This window comes from Chenopodium album, chromosome 16 (assembly GCF_948465745.1).
Source record: "Chenopodium album chromosome 16, dcCheAlbu1.1, whole genome shotgun sequence".
NCBI lineage: Eukaryota > Viridiplantae > Streptophyta > Magnoliopsida > Caryophyllales > Amaranthaceae > Chenopodium > Chenopodium album.
Window position 1 is genome coordinate 38,096,425 of NC_137849.1, and position 20,961 is coordinate 38,117,385.

General features: G+C 36.3%; 3 protein-coding genes across 3 annotated transcripts; 1 reads left to right on the plus strand and 2 right to left on the minus strand.

Annotated features, from left to right (window-relative positions):
- Positions 1-4,273: 4,273 nt before the first annotated feature.
- On the minus strand, positions 4,274-5,932 carry LOC145584222 (uncharacterized). The gene is made up of 3 exons (XM_081641118.1): positions 5,150-5,932; positions 4,826-4,984; positions 4,274-4,732 (listed from the first exon to the last, which is right to left on the minus strand). Exons 1-3 carry the CDS (start codon positions 5,930-5,932, stop codon positions 4,274-4,276), a joined length of 1,401 nt encoding a protein of 466 aa, XP_081497244.1.
- Positions 5,933-5,936: 4 nt separating this feature from the next.
- LOC145584223 (uncharacterized) lies at positions 5,937-6,473 on the minus strand. Its single transcript, XM_081641119.1, has one exon. The coding sequence runs from the start codon at positions 6,471-6,473 to the stop codon at positions 5,937-5,939; it is 537 nt and encodes a 178-aa protein (XP_081497245.1).
- An 8,215-nt stretch (positions 6,474-14,688) lies between these two features.
- LOC145585239 (uncharacterized) lies at positions 14,689-17,179 on the plus strand. The gene is made up of 2 exons (XM_081641957.1): positions 14,689-16,115; positions 16,921-17,179. Exons 1-2 carry the CDS (start codon positions 14,857-14,859, stop codon positions 16,985-16,987), a joined length of 1,326 nt encoding a protein of 441 aa, XP_081498083.1. The 5' UTR covers positions 14,689-14,856; the 3' UTR covers positions 16,988-17,179.
- Positions 17,180-20,961: the final 3,782 nt, after the last annotated feature.

The window sequence follows — 20,961 nt, forward strand, 5'->3', positions numbered from 1 at the left end:
TTGAATAAGGGCCTTAAATGGTTCCAAGTTGTAGTGGATTTTAATTAGCTTTGGTTTTGTTGATTTTCAACTTTATTTTCGTTGGTTTAGTTTTTAAATTGTGTTATCTAAATAGTTTTGGTTTTCAAGTCTTCCGCTGTGTATCTTTGATATTTGCCTTAACCGTTTTCACGGTGGCGATAATGTCTTAGATATTCCTAAAACGTATTTTAAAAGGAGTAAAGTGTGCATTTAAAGGAAAGGAATTTCTAGGGTGTTACAAAGTAATATGAATCCTGCATTACCATATCTCTAATACGATAAGGTCCTTCCCAATTTGCCGTTAACTTTCCGTCTTCATTCCCTTTCCTGGTTGCAGCTGTTCTACGCAGTACAAGATCTCCTACAGTAAGAGGTTGGTGATTGACACGCTTGTTGTAAGCCTTTGCCATTATGTTCTTATAGGCTGCCGATCTTATCGCCGCTTTTTCGCGTACTTCCGGTAGGAAATCCAGTTGTTGCCGTAATAAAAGATCGTTTAGTTCTTCGCAATAGTGCTGAACTCTTAATGTCGGCAATCCTACCTCTGCCGGCACTACTGCTTCTGTTCCAAAAACCAATGTAAAAGGTGATTCACCTGTTGCTTCCTTAGTCGTTGATCTGTCAGCCCATAATATTTCTGGGACCAAGTCAGCCCATAACCCCTTTGCATCTTCTATCTTCTTTTTAATTGCCGTTACTATTTGCTTGTTTGCCGCTTCCGCCTGTCCATTTGATTGCGGATGACACACTGCCGCATACGCAAATTTAACTTTGTACATTGACAAGAGCTCTTTTACCGGCTTACAATCAAATTGAGATCCATGGTCGAAGACCATAGCCATCGGCAATCCAAACCTTGTGAAAATATTTTTCCAAATGTATTTTTTTACCTCCGCTGCTGTTATCTTTGCTACCGGCTCACCTTCAATCCATTTTGTGAAATAATCAATAGCTACTAATAAAAATTTTCTGCTGCCTGTTGTTGACCGAAATGGCCCTACTATATCCATTCCCCATTGCGCGAAAGGAATTGGATTCAATATCGGCGTTAAATCATTTGGAGGGAGGTTGATAACTGGCGCAAACTTTTGGTATTTCTCACATGCTTTCACATATCGAACTGCGTCTTCATTCATGGTCGGCCAGTAGTAGCCTCTTCTCATTGCTTCTCTTGATAGAACTCTCGGCCCGAGGTGATTACCACATGTTCCTTTGTGTATTTCTTCAACCAACCTTTTTGACTCAAGATCACCTATTATAGACACCCATTTGTGTCTCCCCAAAACCAAACCCAGTGATGAGTACCTTTCACGTCGAATCATAATCGAATGAAACGAAAGTGTGGAAAGGTCTAGTGTTGCGAAAAGTTTTTATTTTCTTTTCTCTTCTCTCTGTTTTTGAAAACTTTATTTTAAGAAAACAGCCAATCCAGTTTGGTTGGTCCATGATATGGGTCCAATAGTAGTGTAGTTGGATGGGGCTTGCAAAGACCTTTCCAACGATATATTATAAGCCCAATTCCGATGAATATTGAGGAAGTTATGGCCAATTTACCAAACTAGGCCCGGTATGAGCTTTATGTGCGGCCCAATGATCTAGGGGAGGGCCTAATATGATTTATCATTCCTAATGCAATTAGGAATGGTTTTAGTCTTATAGAATCTTCTAGAAGGTTCTTTTCATTCCTAATTCAATTAGCATTGACTTTGTTGACTTTTCAGAGTTTTAATCAAAATCAAATAGCATTTTCGAAGAAATTATATTATTTTATCCTCCAGTACGGTAAATTTATCAGATTTTCGAAAACGCGTCGAAATCAAGCTTGGCGTCCAACCCCAGGCCTTGGCGCCTGGCGCTAGCCATTGGTGCCTGGCGCCAGCTAGCCAGGGTTGGCGCCAGCTCTGTTTCCTGAGCGTCGGACTCTGTTTTGTTAATTATCTTTTTTGGCTGATTTTCTCTATAAATATCGTATTAAAACTCTGTTTTCATTCATCAATCATCACCATTCATCATCTACATCTATCATTCACCAATTCTCTTCATTCACAAGTTTTAATTAGCATTCTTTAAAACATTCATCTTTCTTTCTTACTTTGTTTTCATACAAAATTCCGCATTCACAAGATCTAGAAACACCTAGCCATATTCGAAGTTGCCTTCGCCCTAGACGTGAAAGGTTTAATTTATGAGGGTTTGGTCCCAAATCTCTCTTTCAATTATTTAATTTGATTGTTGTTTATTATTTTCCTTGAAGTTACTAACGTGTGTATTTTGTTATTAGAAAGAGGTACGAGGCATCAAAGTAAGTACTTTAATTGATTTTATTGATATTATGATGTAGAAACCATGTTTACATTGTTATTATGATATTCCTAGTATCATGTCTAGGGTAATTTTAATATTAAATATGATTGTTACGATGCCTTTTATTCTTCCTAATATTTATGATTGTTAGTATCATGTTAGGGTTAAAGACTTGATTTTTATTGCTTAGTGACATGCTAGGGTTTGTTATTAATCTTGTTAGTATCATGCCTATGATCTTGCTATTATTATTATGCTTTAATGTTAACATGGACATGATTATTATTGTAATTATTATAATTTATGATGATTATGAATATTATTATTATAATTATTATTCATGTTTATTCTAATGATTGATTATTATTTATGTTGCTTGATATTTATTTTTATTGCTTGATCACACCTTTTTATGCATGTTTAAAGGGAATTTGGTACTTGTAATCACGCTTAATAAGATAATTAATAATCTTATTAGGGTTAATTGTGATTATAATTCAAGTGATCGCCAATAATAGTTTATTTGTGCATTAAATTCAACCAACATAGATTAAACAGGTTTAGGGTTAATCCTATTGATTGCATGTTAATTAGAAAGCGCACATGAATACGATCAGAATAAAGTAGAGGCCTATTATTAGGGCAGGTTCAATCTCTTTTAGGTTGGATTTGTACCATCATCCCCGAACCCTTATTTGGTTCTAGACCTTATGGAGTTGACGATCTCTTGGATCGTTAAGGGGTGTAACCTTCACCTCGTGAACGGTTTACAAGTTCCTTAAAAACTTGTTGGCGACTCTTTTGCTCTATCTTCTTCCCTTTTGGACGCCACCGTACTTTAGTGTATGATCACAGTGGGGTTCAAGCTAGTGGGATTTTAAAGGCTTGAAATTATTCCCTACACCTATGCACCTCATCAGCGGCAATGAAAAGCTTCTTTTGTACAACTGCCCTTGATGCATAACGAACCACGCACTATCTTTCTGTAACTTTCGTGATTTTCCTCTATCTGCCGGTAACACCCCATGTATGAGATATGCTAGTATGTCATCATACCACTGGGCGGCCCTTTCAATACAAAGTATCTGTTCTGGTGCTTCATTTATGCTCTTCTCATCCAGAATTTCAACCATTACAGTTCTTTCTAAGTTATTAAAGCTCGAACTTGTCAGCCTTGCCAAAGCATCTGCTTGCGCATTTTGAGCTCTCGGCACCAGCTTTATCTCAAAATATTGCAGTTGTGCTGTTAATTGCTTTACCTTCTCTAGGTATTTCATCATTGCTGGATCCCGTGTCTCATAATCTCCATTGTACTGACTTGACACGAGTTGGGAGTCAGTTATAAGTATTAGACGTTTTGCCTCAGCCGCAAGAGATAACTGGAATCCTGCCACCGCTGCTTCGTATTCGGCTTCATTGTTCGTTGCTCTGAATTTGAATTTTATTGCATATTCGAATACTTGCTCATCTGGTGACGTTATGATTATGCTAGCCCCTGATCCCATTGATGTCGCAGATCCATCCACATATACCTGTGGCATTATATGTTGGCAACAGCAAACATGTCATAAGATAAATATGTATTTGATTGCTTTGCGTATAAAAAGAAGAGAAAACACTAAAAACTTTATTAAATTTTGGTCACTAAATTACAAACTATTGAAACCTACCAAGTGCCTATATCTTCCTCTTCATCCATATATGAGGCCTCTACTATGAAGTCTGACAAGGCCTGTGCCTTTATTGATACCCTGGGTTTATAATGTATCTCATACTCCGATAATTCCACAACCCATTTCAGCAACCTTCCTGATGTATCCATCTTGTGTAATGACTTCTCCAATGGATAATTCGTTAGAACATCTATCGGATGTGCATCAAAGTAGGGCCTTAACTTCCTTGCCGCAACTACCACTGCCAACGCCATTTTCTCAATTATTGGATACCGTCATTCTGCCGCATTCAGTACATGACTAACAAAGTATATCGGCATTTGTTGCTTCTTCCTCTCCACTACCAGCACTGCAGCTATCGTCTTTGCAGACGCTGAGATGTATAACTGTAACTGTTCCCCCCTTTCCGGCCTTGCAACCGTCGGGAGAGATTTCAAGTGATTATGTACCACCTCTAACGTGTCCCGCTGTTCTTTACCCCACTCAAACACTTTGTTCTTCCGCAGAACCACAAAAAAGGGAAGCGCCTTATCAGCTGATTTGCTGATAAAACGAGTTAACCCTGCCATTCGGCCAGTCAATCTTTGTATATCTCGGATCGTCTTTGGTTGCTTCATCTCAAGCACCGCATTCACCTTATCAGGATTTGCGTCTATTCCCCTTTCACTGACCATGAAGCCCAAAAACTTCCCTGATCTGACTCCGAATATACACTTCTCGGGATTCAATTTCATCTGATATTTTCGTAAAGTTTCAAATGTCTCCCTCAAGTTTGCTATGTGATCCTACTTTTTCTTACTTTTAATAATTGTGTCATCCACGTACACCTCCACATTTCGGCCCTTTTGTCTCTCAAAAACCTTGTCAACTAATTTCTGATATGTTGCCCCAGCATTCTTTAACCCGAACGGCATGGCTTTATAGCAAAACACCCCAGCATCCGTTATAAAGGTCGTCTTCGGTCTGTCGGCCTTATGAAGGATGACCTGATGAAACCCCGAAAACGCATCCAAAAAACTGAGCATCTCATGACCAGAAGTGGAATCCACTAGTCTATCTATCCGGGGCAACGGATATCAATCCTTAGGACATGCCCTATGCAAATCGGTAAAGTCGACACACATTCGCCACTTTCCCGTCGGCTTTCTTACCATGACAACATTTGCCAACCACTCCGGATATGTGCACGGCTCAATAAAACCAGCCGCAAAGAGCTTGTTAACCTCGGCCTGTATAGCTTCTATCTTCTCAGTAGAGAAGTTGCGCTTTTTCTGTCTTGTCGGCCTGAACCCCCTGTTGACATTCAATTTATGTTCTATCACCCCTGGGTGTATTCCTGGCATTTCACTCGCTGAGAAAGCAAAGAAATTTGCATTTTCACGCAACAGGCTTATCAGATTACACCTCATGTCAACATCCATATCGGCTCCAACCCTAACCATTCTGCTGGAGTCACCCGGCTGCAACTCAACCTGCACCGTTTCCCCTCCCGGTAACGGTCTCGGAGCTGTTTCCGGCCTTGTATCAAAGTTACCCATGGACAAGTCACGCACTGTGGGCTCCAGCTCCTTTTTAGGATTACTCGGTACTGATCCATCTCCAACCGGATTCTTCAAAGCCGTTAAATAACAAGACTTCGCCTTAACTTGTCCCCCATGAACTTTTTCCACGGCTCCCAAATTTGACACATAAGCTATTTTCAAATGGTATGTCGATACAACAGCTTGGATATCGTGAATTATCGGCCTTCCAATGATCGCATTATAAGCCGATGGAACGTTGACTACCAAAAACTTTGCCATCACATCCCTCGCTGTAGGCCCATCACCCAGTCGTACCGGCAGGACTATGCTCCCCTCTGGTCGTACTGAAGATCCATTAAATCCAATAACTGGGTATGATACCGGCGTCAGGTATTGCCTCCCTATCATCATCTCATTAAAGGCCTTCATAAAGAGGACATTGGCCGAACTCCCTCCATCTACTAGAACTCTTTTTAATCTTTGTAATCAGTACCAGCGGGTCATCATGCGGAAAGACTATCCCCCTTGTATCCTCTTCAGTGAACACAACATCTGGGATCGAAGTTGGCCTGGGGCGGCTATCGGTATCTAAGGCATTGATTATATGACGATGCTCTGATAAGTGCTTCTTTGCTCCACTGATCGTCCCTCCATGCACCGACCCTCCGGTTATCACATCAACTCCTCTTCCCGTCGATAACGGCGGCATTCCTCCACCTCCCTGTCGGATCACATTACCTTGCGGCCTTTCTGGCCTTACCTCAAGTTGTTGCCTTTCAAGTTGCCGGGGTGGCGGCTGGCTTCCACTCGCATTTAGCCGATACTGAGATAAATGACCCTTTCTTATCAACTCTTCTATGTTATCCTTCAGCTGCGTACATTCCTTTGTATAGTGACCCACATCTCTATGAAACATGCAATATTTTTTTGCATCTCTAGGTTTAGCCTTCATTGGAATCGGTCTCATCCAACCTTCCCTATTCTGATTTACTGCATAGATTGCCGCCCTTGGTGTATTAAGGGGGTATATGAACTGTATCGCATTGGTGGCTTTGCTGCCCTTGCCTCCTACCGACTTCGACCCCTTCCCGGGGCAGGAAACCTTGTCCTCACGCTACCGGAGGCCGCTCCTTCAGCCTGATACCTTCCAGCTGATATACCCTTACTACTTGTCTTCATCAACTCTTCACTTTTTATATAATCATGTGCCTTGTTGAAGGCGGCTGCCAACGTAGGAAAATTCTTCCTTGTGAGATATCGCTTGAACTCAGAATCATTCAAGCCGTTCATGAGAGCCATTACGGCTATTTCTTGCTGCAACTTTGGGATTGTGTTCGCCTCGTTATTAAACCGCCTGATATAGTCTCTCAAAGATTCATCTGGGCGTTGTTCTACTGCCATTAATTCCCCTGAAGTCCTTTGTCTCACACTGTTGCTGATGTATTGCCCAACAAACATCTTTGTCAATTTTCTAAAGCTATCTATAGTTCCGTTTCCCGGGTTGTTAAACCAATCTGCCGCTGCCCCAGTCAAGGTAGTCGGAAAGACTTTGCACCATACGGCGTCTGAATTTGTATACAAGATCATATGCCCTTCGTAAGAGGTTATATACCGGCCTGGATCCCCTCTTCCATCATAGCGGCACGTTGGCATCTTTATCTTTTCCATAGGTTGATCCAAGATCCCTTGTGTAAAAGGTGATGCCCTCAACTGGACTATCGTTCGCACTGCCCCTAACTGCTGGTTTTGGGTGCTGACAATCGGACCTGTAGACTGAACTTCTGACTCCCATTGAGCCGGCTGTGACCTTGTCGGCGACCTTTCATGTCGACGCCTCTGTGAACTTCCAGACCGGTTTGATTGATTGCCATGACCAGTAATCGGCACCCCTTCCCCATCTTGAGTTGCCTTAGCCTCCTTCCTTTTTCTACTCATGGCAGTCATTACCCTTGCTGCTGTTTCGAGCTCTTCTGGAGTGAACTCAGCCATTGGATCCTGTTCTCCTTCTCCTTGACCTTCTGGGGTTAACGGCACATGGAAATGGTTACCCTCTGACGTATGGGTTTCATCTTCAATTTCAATCTCCGGATTTGGTACCCCCGTTCCCATTTTAATTGTCCGATTAACAACCTTCTCAGCTATCGGCGTACTCTGGTTTTCGGGCATTTTTTTTTTAATGTTGTAGGGTGTGAGGTTCTTAGGCGATAGAAGCAATTATACTGCTCCCCTCCTTCTAGCGCCAATTGTTCCTGCAAGGATCCGACAACCCGGTCCAAAAGTCTAAAGCACGAGCATAGAACCCGTAAAGCTCCTATCGGCCAGACGTGAACCTACACAAAGAGAAAGGATTAGCTAACCCTAGGGTGTTCCAGGGGTAACCACTCCGATGACAAAGTCAGTTTGTGATGAAGAAAGAGAAATTAGAGAGAGAAAGAGAGAAAGAGAGAGAGAGAAAGATATTAATTACCTTCATTAATGGCTACTTACCTACTATTTATAATAAATGCCATGATAGGTGACTACAAAGCATGCAAAGATATTCCTGCCAAGTGTCAAACCATTGTTGCCACGTGCCAAGTATCGACAGGCCGATATGTCTGCTTTACCAAACATATCTGCCCATTTATCAAATCCACTGGGTTTAGACTTATATTTATAAAAGATGTCGGCCCGTCTTGCATATCTTCCTATACAAAACGCCACCTAACAACTCTAGAACACCCCTAAAACTTGTACTATTGTTAATATGCGGATATACATAGACTGCTAGACGACCAATATCAAAGAACTGAGTTCACCATAGAATTTAGAATTTGCACAATTCAAGAGTCACATACTCACATTATTATATCAGAGTCACAAACGTACTACAATTGAAAAAACATCATTTCAACCCCAAATGAAAACGAAACAACACCCGGGGACACAAATTCAATGATAAAGTCGCCCATATTTTATTATAAAGTTGGTTCACTTCTTTCGTATACAGTTAATTTTTTAATTTTACTATCATTATCAGTTAATTATCTTTATAATTTCATATTCTTATACTCCTAAGTTATGTTAATTTCCTTTGACATGAACACGTCTACCCCATTATGGCCGTCACGTATATCATATTATATCCAAAATCATAGAATTTTGATAAAATCCACCTTAGTATAAAAAAAAATAAATCATGGCAAACATTATGATTAAAATTGCGGCTACTTCCTTTGCGCGTTATTTCTTCCCATGTTAGTGGTGTCCACATTCATTTACACCTGAATTACTTAATCTAATTAATCTAATTTTGTAGGCCTTTGGCCAATAATTCATTATAAATAAAGTGGAGTTTAGAAAAAAGAGGAAGATTTTGCTTTTAGTTTATGGTAATTAAGGTTGATAATCAGAATCTACATTTGAAATTTGTTCATTAGAAATGGTACTCCCTTTAATATTACTATAATAATCAACTCATCTACTAACCCATCATTGACTTGTTTATTCATGAATTTGTTTGTGATTATTGCCTTCTTGATTGCTAAAATTTAGGACAACGAAATATTACTCCAAATATTATGCATTGACATTAGTTAATAAAGTATATGTGATTACTTTATTTAAATAAATAGTTTGACTCATGTAAACCGTACTAATAAAAATTTTATGATCTGATTTAACTTAATCAAATTTGATGTAAATAATCAACCAAATTCAAAGGTTAATATAACCGGTAGTATCAAATGTGTTACTTGTATTTGAGAGGTTACGCGCCTAATTGTGTTGCATACGACCCCACTACCCTTATTAGTAATTAATAACATGCTTCAATTCACATCATATAGTGATTATTTTGTTGAGTATGGAGGCTTTAAATTGTTAAATAATGTACTGCAATTTAAAATAAACTAGCATTGTTACAATTAGAAATTAAGAATAAAGAAATTATGCTAACTTATATATAAAAATTAAAACAGACACGTACTCCTTGGAGTGGAGATTTTAAATTCAACCGGAGTATATATTGATAATTGATACAACCAACTTGTGTATCATAATCTTTAATTTGAAATTGAGATAGTATTGGAATTGCTTCAATTAAATTGATTTGTTGACATCTTCTTTTTGTAGTTGTTAGGGAGCAAAGGAAGAACATGATATGACAATATTGCGAACCATATTATTTTGTTGCTAGTTTGTCAGTTTATAATTTAAGCTCATTTTATAGGTAATTCCGTTTGCTAGCTAGTTGATTGAAGCTTGAAACTGATGCAATTATCTAGGAATGTTGTTATCACCCTACCTAGGTTTACAAGTAAGCCAAGCAACTAGCAAGCACAAGTCAATGGCTTGTAACTTGTAAGTTGTAACAACAATAAATACAGCTTAATTAGGAAAAATAACTAAATTTGGTGAGTGTAGATGCATGCATAATTGTATTCCCGTATGACAGAAATGAACTATAATGAGTAACACGTTTATTCTAAGTGATGCTTCATATGCTCATTGTCATTAGATCATACGGTCTCAACCTAACTCCCCCATCCGGCAATTTTAAGATGTTTCATAAATGTCTTATTACTCCGTAAAATTTTCCTATATAGTTATTGACATATTTGTAATACGGAGTAATTCAATTGATAGTTTAATACTCTGTACTATTGTAATTTGTTACTTTGAGTATTTTTTTTATAATTAGATTGGGAAATGGAAGGCAGAATTGAGCTAGAGTACAAGAAGGGCTTTTGGGAATTACATACTCTTTAAGATTTTCTCTGAAATTGTCATTTTTTTAGTCAAATGCATCTTGCATTATTTTTAGATACTTGAATTTCTCGAGTATATCAGCCCAACTAGTTAATAATAAAAACAATTGACATTATTTTATGAACCACGCTTTAAAACTTCATAGGTCGTAATACAAAGTTATTATTTTTAAATGAAATGGAGAAAAATTGCTAGATGACAGAATAGTTGTCTTAGATATGTACAAAGCCTACTATTTTTCCTTTCACAAGATTGCGCACATTGCATATAATATAAAAAAATTGTAAACCTAATACTCGTTATATCTAGATATTATACATATTTATCGTGAAGCAAATCAAATGACGAAGATACTTTATACTAGAAGGTCACATTATAAATGACTAAATTGTTAAAATCTAACATGATATGCCTCAAGAAAACGATGTTGTAATTTTAATAGTTGGTTCGTGGAGGCGGATGCACGATCCATATGGTGCATTCGCTCCAAAATACAAAAAGGCGGAATGAACATTCTGATATATACTAGTGAACATGGTCATATAAAAGAACATAGTAGCCATCTATAATGTACATGAACATATACATAAAAGAACATAGTGTTCATTTATAATGTACATCAGTTTTTTATGCAACAATTTTGTATATATATTTTTTTTAAAAGAAATTTTGTATAATGAAATAGATAAATAGTACTATAATTATTTTTTTTTACCATACATTAATTACAAATCATTTCAATTTTTTTTTACCAAAAGTTCACTTTCTCTCTCCAAACAAAACTTCAAACCCATTTAAATTCTTCAAACCTCAAACAAAATTTCAAGAAATTCGAAATTTTGAGCTCAAAATTGTTCAAGATGACAAATAAAAACGAAAGGTAAGACCAAATTCGACATTTATACTTGTTTATTTGACATTCATACTTGTTTATTTTGAGTTTGAGTGTTTGTTTTTTATAAATTTGATTGAAAATTGTAATATTGGATTTTATTGAAAATTAATTGCGATTTTGATACAATTTTGTTGTTGCAATGAGAAATAAAATGAAATTCTTGAAGAAGATCAACCGATTAATATATATTGGAAGAAGAAAACAAGCAAATAGACAAATTTAGAAAAAGTTGTAGATCCAAATAATACAATGTACATTAAAATACAATAAAATGTTCTTTTTCATATACTTAAATGATGCAAATAATACAATGTACATAAAACATGTAACCAACATTATAACATATATGTTCATTAGAATATAATACAATGTACAGTATAATATAGTAAAATGTACATTTTCATATACATACATGATCATTTATACCAAATGTACATTTATTATATGAATAATGTTCTTTAATATTATCATGTTCTTTACTAATATTACAAATGTTCTTTAGATTTACAAAAAAACATATAAAACTGGATGTTCTTTATAAAATAGCTATATGTTCTTTACAAAACAACTATATGTTTTTACTGAATAGCTAAATGTTCATTCCGCCTTTTTTTAAAGAACACTAGCTGAATGCACCAAGCATGGTGCATTCGCCTCCACAGAAAAAATTTCATTCTAATTTCTCCATTCTACCAAAAAAAAATAAAAATAAAATAAAATAAGATAAATAAAACAAATATTTCGCACCATATCAAGTTATCAACTAATCAATTACCAACCTATATACATCAATACGTATCACAAAGCAACACTTATATTTCGTAGTAAAATGACTAAAATCCATATGAGATAAACTATACTGTTACCATATTTACAAGTCATAGGATTATCCGAACGAGATTTGGTAGGTATACTTGCATTGGGGTCATAGAACTAAGATCAATTATAAGAAAGCTTTTGGCTTTTTGCGAAAGATTTTTATTATGTTATCAGCTATAAAATTAGTTTGCTTAATTTATCACTCCTGTCAATATATATATATAACCTTAACAATTAATATATCTAAGAGTGAGGGATATTTCAAGTGGTTAGAGCTCCCCTCCCGATTACAAGAGATCTTGAAATCGATTCTCATCACCCGTCCTGGCGGCTCTCTAAACACCAATGAAAAAAAAAACAATTAATATATCTCATCTTTAGTTATCAATAAGTGAAAAATAATACGATAATATATGAAGTATAATGTTTTAATCAAATGACATTACAAAAATCTTATGTGACCACATCAATTTTGGGTCTTTGAGGGTATTAATTGAGAGACATAAAATATTCCAAATATGGAACTAATATTTAACGGAGGTAGTAGTACTTATTTACGATTATAGCATAGCCCTTCTTGGCTCCATCTAATAATTATAGTCATGTTGACTATTTTAGGAGGAAAACAAATTTTTTTTTTTTTTTTTTTTTTAAAAAATGGAAATTTGTGTAATAGAGAGATGGAGAATAAATAAATGAGGGAAAAGAAAGAACAACTACTCCTTATAAAGTAAATTTCGTAGTATAAAACTTGTAATAAATATCTAATTTTGAAACGTTGAGATTAGAGGTGTCAATTCGGATAACCGGATGGAGTTTGGGTCGGGTCGGGTCTGTTCGGGTCGGATATGTTCAGATCAAAATTATCCTTTTAACTCGGATCGGGTCAAATTCGGGTCATGGTCTATCGAGTCCGGGTCGGATACGAGTCGGGTCAACTTCAGATCGATTCACTTTCGGTTCGGATATATTTGGATCGGGTTTAAAACGGGTTTAGCCGGGTAACTTCGGGTCGGGTTGATTTTGGTTCGGTCAAGTTCGGTTCGGCCAATTTTGGTTCAATTCCTTTTTGTGTTTGGCTGGATTTTGGTCGAGTTGACCAAATTCATATCCAAATAAGGTTATTTTTAAGGTAGAGATATTGTTTAGTTTTTACCTCATTATTGGTCAATAAAATATAACAGAATGGGAGGAAATTCATTAAAAATGGCAATAGGCTTTAGGCAGCATTTAACTAGAGCTTCACAAGCAAATCAATTAACTCCCGCTTAATGTTTAGGTTTATTAGATCTTGTGGCATTTATTAAAGCTTAGAAAGTAAATTAATATAATTGATATGTACATGAAGTAAACTTAAGACTCCGGATTATTTCTTTGTAGTCAAAAAGTTAACTTATTAATAATTAGTAAATATATAGTATAAGAACTTGAATAAAAAAGTAAATAATTAATTATGATCGGGTTAAATTCGGATTGGGTAAAAATCAAATCGGGTTAAAATCGGATCGGGTTAATATCAGTTCGGGTCAAAACAGATTGGATTAGATCGGTTATTTTTCGGGTCAATTTCGGATCGGGTTGAGCTCGAGTCGGGTCAAATCAGTTCGGTTTGAGTTCAGGTCGGGTCAAATCGAATTCGGGTTGAGTTCAGGTCGGATCAAATCGGTGCCGGGTTAAGTTCAAATCGGGTCAAGTTCGGATTCGGGTTGAGTTCAGTTCAGATACAGATCGGGTTTGGGTTTTGAATTTCTCGGATCAAATCGAATCGGTTACAGTTCGAAACGGATAATTTTTTTCGGGTTGGTTCGGTTTTGACACCTCTAGTTGAGATGACAAGATTGACAACTAAATCGGAATGGAAAGAATATAAGTATATCAAGAAACAAGTTTTAAGGACTTTTATCACAATGAGTACAAAATTTCTTTAATAGTACTCATTTATTCATGATTTATTGTAGTGCCTGAATTATTAAGACGAAAGAAAAGCTAGATCTATCCCAAAGCTAATCTAGAGGTTTTAAAAAAGATTCAAATCAATTTCCTGTGATTGTGATGTGTAGAAAATTATGTAGTACCAAATATTTAGTGGCACACCATTATTACATGATGATGACCAATTAATCAGCGACCTATTGCCACCTATAACATCCAATAGAATTGGCCTACTATACACACATTCATACTATACAAAGACATGGAAGCAAGACTTTTTGGCCAAAGAAGAAAAAGAACCATAAAAATCTAAATTTAAAAGTTTTAACCGATGACTAGCTAAACCATTTCACTTTTGAGCAATGAGTGAAGGCTCAACGGTCGCGATTAGAGTATAATTTTAATCTCAAACACGACTAAATTGTACACCCTTTTATATTCTTCTCCTTCCTATCACATTGCAATTACATCCAGACGTCCAATTAAAGCATTCTGTCTTTTATCTCGTGGTCTCAAATCGAAAAATTTAAGAATTATAACCTTCTTTTGTCAAAACATCTACCTACGATTATAAATCCCCGTATGACGACTTGATAAAGGATGTGTCATGTACTTACAAGCATTTTATTTTTCATTAGTGACTAAACAATATTACCAACAATTTCGAAGAAAAAGATTAGCTAAGAGAGGACCCCACGTCCAACCCATCTAGAAGAGCAACCTTGACTTTGTGAACCAAACCGCACGCATTGCTGAAATCATTTAAGATTTTGTTTATATAAAGAAACTCACTTTTAACTCAATTTTTTTGGTAATGATCTTTACCTTCACAACATTATTATTCCCTCCTTTACAACACAACCACCTAACTCAAACACACCCTTCTTCTCCTCTGTTTTCTACCCTTTCCTCCTGAATTCCCACATAGTTCACCATCACCATGATCGATTCAGGCACCAAACACCCCGAAAATCGTATCCATTTATACGATCCGGTTGGCCTTCTACACGAAGGCTATGGCGCTTTTAGGCCGTCCAGCCACGCTGTCCGGCCTAGAAGGCAAACTGTTTCCTATGATAATTTTGTAGAGACTACTAATAGTAATTCTCCTTCAGGGATTGGATCTTATGATAGCTTCACCGATGCGAATAGTACCGGTGGTTTACGATCATATGATAGCTTTGAAGTTGATAGTTTGGGGTTAAGATCTTATAATGAGAGCTTCAACTTGGAAGCTACTGATGGCAGAATAAACTCTTTTGACAGTAGTACTAATACTACTACTGCAGCTGATCAACAAGACAGAAATGACGGAGGTCTGAGGTTTATTACAGTCAACAACGTTGTTGAGGATGATCAGTCTGATGATTCCACACCGCGATTGTGGAGGCCGACTTCTCCCAAGAGTCCTAAGTCGCTGCGTTCCCCTCTGCATCAGACTACAACTGCTACATTGGCGAATTCTTCTTCTTTATATCCCAGTAGTCCTCCTAAGTCATCATCTGCTGTTAATTCTCCTCCTCTGAATCCATCTAGTCCTAAGTCTGTTAAATTTGCTCCTATGAATCCCACAAGTGTTAAGTCTGCTGTTAATTCTCCTCCTCCGAATCCAACAAGTTTGAACCAGCAACAGTATCAGATGTCGCCTTCTTCGAGGACTCAGGCAATAGCCAAAGGTCGGAAAGAGCTAATGGACATGGTTCGGGACTTGCCTGAGAGCTTCTACGAGCTGTCTTTGAGAGACATAGTTGATCAGAAACCCGAGTTGCAGAAGGAGAAGGAGAAGGAAATTGAAATTCCTGAAGAAAAGAAGCCAAACAAGGAGACTACCAAGGCTAAAGAGACAAAGAAGCAGAAGAAGAGCAGTAGCAAGAAAGTTAAAAAGAGCGAGAGCAAAAAGAAGATGGTGAGGAGTAGGAGTGTTGATAATGGGAAGTTTCTTCTGAAGACATCCGTGTTTCCGATTTTGGGAACAAGAAGAAGCAAGAAAAATTTGAGTGCTGCTAGTAGCTTCAAGGTAGCACCGATGCCAAAAGGAGATTCATCATCTGCTGGACCAGGGAAGGTTGGTGAGAAAGACTGGTGGAAGAGAAAATCGTGCATCTCAAGTGAGAGCGAAAACAGCAATGGTCTAAGTAGCCATAGCATCAGCAGTCGCAGCAGCAGTAGCAGCAGTCGCAGCAATAGCAGCAATGGAAGGTATACTTTGAAAACTTTTATATTTGCTATTGATTTATTATGCACATCTTTGATCCATTTAATGTTTTATATTTACATTCTTTTCATTCCTTTGCATTTGGGTGTGCAATTTTATTTGATCTGAACATGGACTTTATTCATTTGATTCAAATGAGGAATTAGATTGATCTAACACATCTGTTTTTCGAGTCATCAAGCATTTCCCTTAATGAAAAATAGGATTAATAAAGCATGAATCAGAACAGACGAACTTTCAATCTGTAAGACTCACAGAAATATCTTTAACATATCATTTCAACAGAACTGAAAAATAAAAGCATATTTCAATTTCAGGCTTTCAGCTATGGATTTAGATGTAGGCCATTCAACACTTCCTAATATAGGATCCAAACGTCTTTTACATTTAGTACGAAACCAATAAGTGATATAATGATATCCTAAGCCTTAGACCCCAGCCCACATCTCTAGTTGTATGCCTTTTTTTTTTCAGATTCACTGTATGATCAGATGAGAAAAAATAAAGATCATGATTAATGAACGAATGAGGAAAATCGAAGACCATGAAAGGTGAAGGAAAGTAAATGATCCATTTTAAGAGAGGGAATTGGATGGATATTTTATTGTTACCATTATTGTTAGTTATATTCATTGGGATCTCTTTTTATTCCTGAAAAAGATCTTCCCTTATAATTGACCTGAAAAAGATCTTCCTTTTTATTCCTGTAAGATGAACTTTGCTTTTTATATGAAAAAATAGAATGATATTTTGTTTCACTTAACTAAAATGATGCTCTTTCTTATGCAGGCGCAGCAATAGATTTCTACTTAGCTGTTGCATGTTCAATGGAAGAAGAATCGGAGGCCATAAATAAATCTGAAGACAGTTGCCTCCCTGAAAGTGGAAGGCAATAGCTATATTGTTTTTTGTAAGTATTTCTCATAAATAAGTCACTCGTAGTAGAAGAAACCAGATTTTGGCAGCAAAGTTTGCTGTAAAGAATGTGTACATTCTATACATTGTGCTTTATTATTGTGGATTGTCTCCAAATAGGCAAGCTTTCTCACATGGTATATAGTTCGCCAACAGAATCCTAGAGTAATTTTTTTCCAGTTTAATTTCACCCAGAGTAAGACAGGTACAATAGAATGAAGCAAGTTACTCTATATTATGTTAAAATACCACCTAATATTTAGTATAATAGGTATCCCCACATAAGATCAACCTATATCCTTCTGAAAGTCGTCCCAGTCTCCCGACTCCCATATCAGTTACCTGTCTTATGTAAGATAACTGCTCTTTCACCAAAATTCAACAATGTGCTACATTCAATTGGCTATACTCAGACAATACTAATCAAGCTCTACGTTCACATTTCACAAAACACCACAATCCGTTTTAAATAAGATTCGTCCAAAAAAAAAAACATAAAACCATACAGCGTGAACAGGCAGGAAACACTTTCGATCCAGGGGACATGAAGAGTGTGGTTTAGAAAAACAATGATATTGATCCAGAAAAGAAGTAATTAAAGACCAGAAAGAGATTCTGGGACTTACAACCTCATAGTAGCATAAAAGGGACCATTCATATAGGCCAGGATGAATTTAGATTCTCAACTACATTTTTGATGATGGAGATTCTCTGACATGAATGCACTGCTAGCCAACTAGCCGTCACACCTGTCACTATCTGAAAGGACTGAAACAGATGGAATAACATTTTGTCTAAGCTTCTACCAGCTTTAAAATTAAAGCACAAATCCACAATTAAAACAATTATTGATAAAAGCATAATCTCATGTAAAAGTGCTCTGAAAGCCAAGTATGTGTACCGGCACATTATATTAACCACTGATCTGATACTGAGTGCAAGCATTAGCAGAATAGCAGCTGCTGTTAGTAAATATTACCAGATACAATACTCCAACTCGGCAATTTTGTTAAATAAAATGTCGAATTTTCAATACTTATGACATAGGGTTAAAACTTAAGATTCCAACACAGCACACAGGTACTTGATTCGAGTAACACAGATTACAAGTGAATACTGAACTTGGAAGGTGCTACTCCGTAAAAGTTTTGTGTAAATTGAATTATCTTGCCTTTTATAAACATCACATGAGAATATATATATATACATACAACCATAATCCATTTTTGACAAAACATGTTCCATTCCAAAACAAAAAACATTAAGTATCAGGCATGCAGTTTGAACAGGCAGCAAACACTTCCAGTTAACATAAGGATTATAGCTCAGAACTACTGTAACATACTAACATGATATGAGATATCGAACCAGCAAAGAAGTAAAGAGCAGAAAATAATTTGGGCCTTACAATGTCGTCGTAGCATCAAAGAGACCATTCATAGCCAATCCAGGATGACTTTTAAACCCTCAATCGTGTTTTCGTTGATAAAAATTTCCTGACATGGCTATTCAAAAAAAAAAAAAAAAAAAATTCCTGACATGAAACCACTGCTAGCCGTCACTATCTGAAACAGATGGAAATACATTTTGTCTGAGTCTCTACCAGCTCTACAATTACAGCACAATCACAACACTTTTAGGGTTTTAGATGCAAGCATAATCTTATGTACAAGCACTTCTAAAGCCAATCATGTGTACTGAACGCCACGTTACATCGACTACTGATCTGATACTGAGTGCAAGCATTTGCAGCTGATGTTACTCCCTCCGTCCCTAAATTAGATTCCTACTTCTAGCATTTATTATAATACAGGGGAAGTACGAATGTAATTTAGGGACGGAGAGAGTAGTAAATAACTGAATATTACCAGCTATGCCCTGATCCAATATCTTGTTAAAAATTTCCATGACATTGGCCTAAAATGAAGGGTTAAAGTGTCCATACCCGTGTTGGAGTGTCAATGATCTGACATGACACGCGGGTACTTGATTCAAGTAACATAGATTACAAGCAAATACTGAACTCGGCTAGTGTTAAGTTTTGTGTAAATTAAATTTTCTTGCCTTTCATAAACATCACACATGAATATTTGTATGCACAACCCATTATACAAGTATAGGCCTTGCCATATCTTAACAAGCACAATGGAAGCCCATGCATGTGGCCCAAACGAATTAATCACGACACTACCTAAAAAAACTCTCGCCTTATTCAAGTTGGAGCATGTAGATCACAAATGATTAAGTACACAAATTTCCGCTGGCCAAGCACTCTAATGAAATTATCGACAAGTTAATCTTTGGTTGATCCCCCTAACTACCATCCTAAATCGCATACGGACATAAAATTCAATGCGTCCACAATTATTGTTATTTAATCATTGGACGAAACACCTGATATAGCGTGGATATAAGGGAGTTGAAAAGATAAGTTAAGTGTGTAAACTTTGGCGAGTGACATCGATACTCCCTCCGCCCCTAAATTACGGTGAAAGAATTGATGCTAGAAATAGGAATGTAATTCAATGACGGAATAACACAAATTAATTTAATCTAAAACATACTGTAATTAATTAATAGGGGGACAAGATTTTCTACAGGGGTGGAATTTAGCATACAAACTTTGATAGTGATTTATGAAGTTTACCTGCGAAAATTAATCTCTTGGACATTTTGGCGAACACGTTGTGAGCATCAAGTACAGCATAGAAAAAATGTAAGGTAAGTTGACATGTAATTGGTTGAAATGTCTGGTGATAAGAAAGGTTGAATTTCTAAATCTTGGTTTCATTTCAAAAGTTGGAAGTTAAGCAGAATGGTTTAGAGGGCACCTATTGCTAAATTTGTGTAATTCGGGAAGTGTACTTGAATAGAATCATTATGTGGATATGTCATGGGTTACCCGCCTTGAAGGCGGGCAATGTCCCCGACTCCCTCGTAGTGGTTGTGGGGGATTCTTGGCGATTTCATAGTCCTATAATAGTCTTAAGGTTCGTTACCGACTAGAGGCGAATTCAGGAATTTAGTGACAGGGTTCGAAATTAAACTCATTATAAGATAATAATAATATCATAATATATACTATGTACATTATTATTTTTTGCTAGCTAAAATAGTAAAATTATATCAAAATTTTATACTGTATTAATCTTTATGTGTAGCCATTATCGTCAACAATATATACCAGTTTAAGGTAAACAAATAAAGCAATAATATAATGCAATGTTAAGCTTTTATAAAATGGTTAGTCGAGTTTTTATTAAGTGAATTATTACCAAAAAGTACAAGTGAATTCAGCTTTTACTGAGAATGTGACAATTCAGTGTATATAAAGTAAAACCTCAGTACGCAGTGATAACATGAGATTATTGAATAGTTGAATATGACAATATAATGTTTTCAATTGATAATATAATCAACAATAACATGCTTTGTAAGTTGAATGTGACAATATAATGGTTATGTATTGACAGTTAAATCAGCAGCGTGTTCTATGATATTATCTTTAAAAATAAACCAAAAAAACTAAGAGATTATCTAGTCAACCCAACCGTACTTAACAACTGCTATTAAGCCTAAAACAAAACTCAAAAGCTGTCATAATCATTAATCAAATTAGTAAACCAGATTTGGAAATTGTGTTCATACACTACTTTAGAGGCAAATCAAGTTGAGGACTGACTTTCAAATTATTAAGTTGAGTAAGAAAGTAAGATGATCCTCAATCAAGAGCTCATCAAATTATATTCCTTGTTAGTAGATGATATTAGAGGAGCTTTGATGTCATGTTCATTATTATACTTCCTATGTTATTTTATACTTGCAACATTTTTTTTTTATGCTTGTTGATGCATTCTTTCAATCATTATCTTATATTATTAATATGCTAAAATTATACTCCCTTCATTTCTTAAT

Bases quoted from the DNA above. Each gene is read 5' to 3' on its own strand.
- LOC145584222 (XM_081641118.1), bottom strand. From the start codon at position 5,932: ATGATGATAGGGAGGCAATACCTGACGCCGGTATCATACCCAGTTATT. The intron at 4,985-5,149 runs GTAAGAAAGCCG...GGGTTTCATCAG, and splicing joins GGTTGGCAAATGTTGTCATG to GTCATCCTTCATAAGGCCGA. The intron at 4,733-4,825 runs GTGTACGTGGAT...CGAAAATATCAG, and splicing joins AAAAGGGCCGAAATGTGGAG to ATGAAATTGAATCCCGAGAA.
- LOC145584223 (XM_081641119.1), bottom strand. From the start codon at position 6,473: ATGAAGGCTAAACCTAGAGATGCAAAAAAATATTGCATGTTTCATAGA.
- LOC145585239 (XM_081641957.1), top strand. From the start codon at position 14,857: ATGATCGATTCAGGCACCAAACACCCCGAAAATCGTATCCATTTATAC. The intron at 16,116-16,920 runs GTATACTTTGAA...TTTCTTATGCAG, and splicing joins AGCAATAGCAGCAATGGAAG to GCGCAGCAATAGATTTCTAC.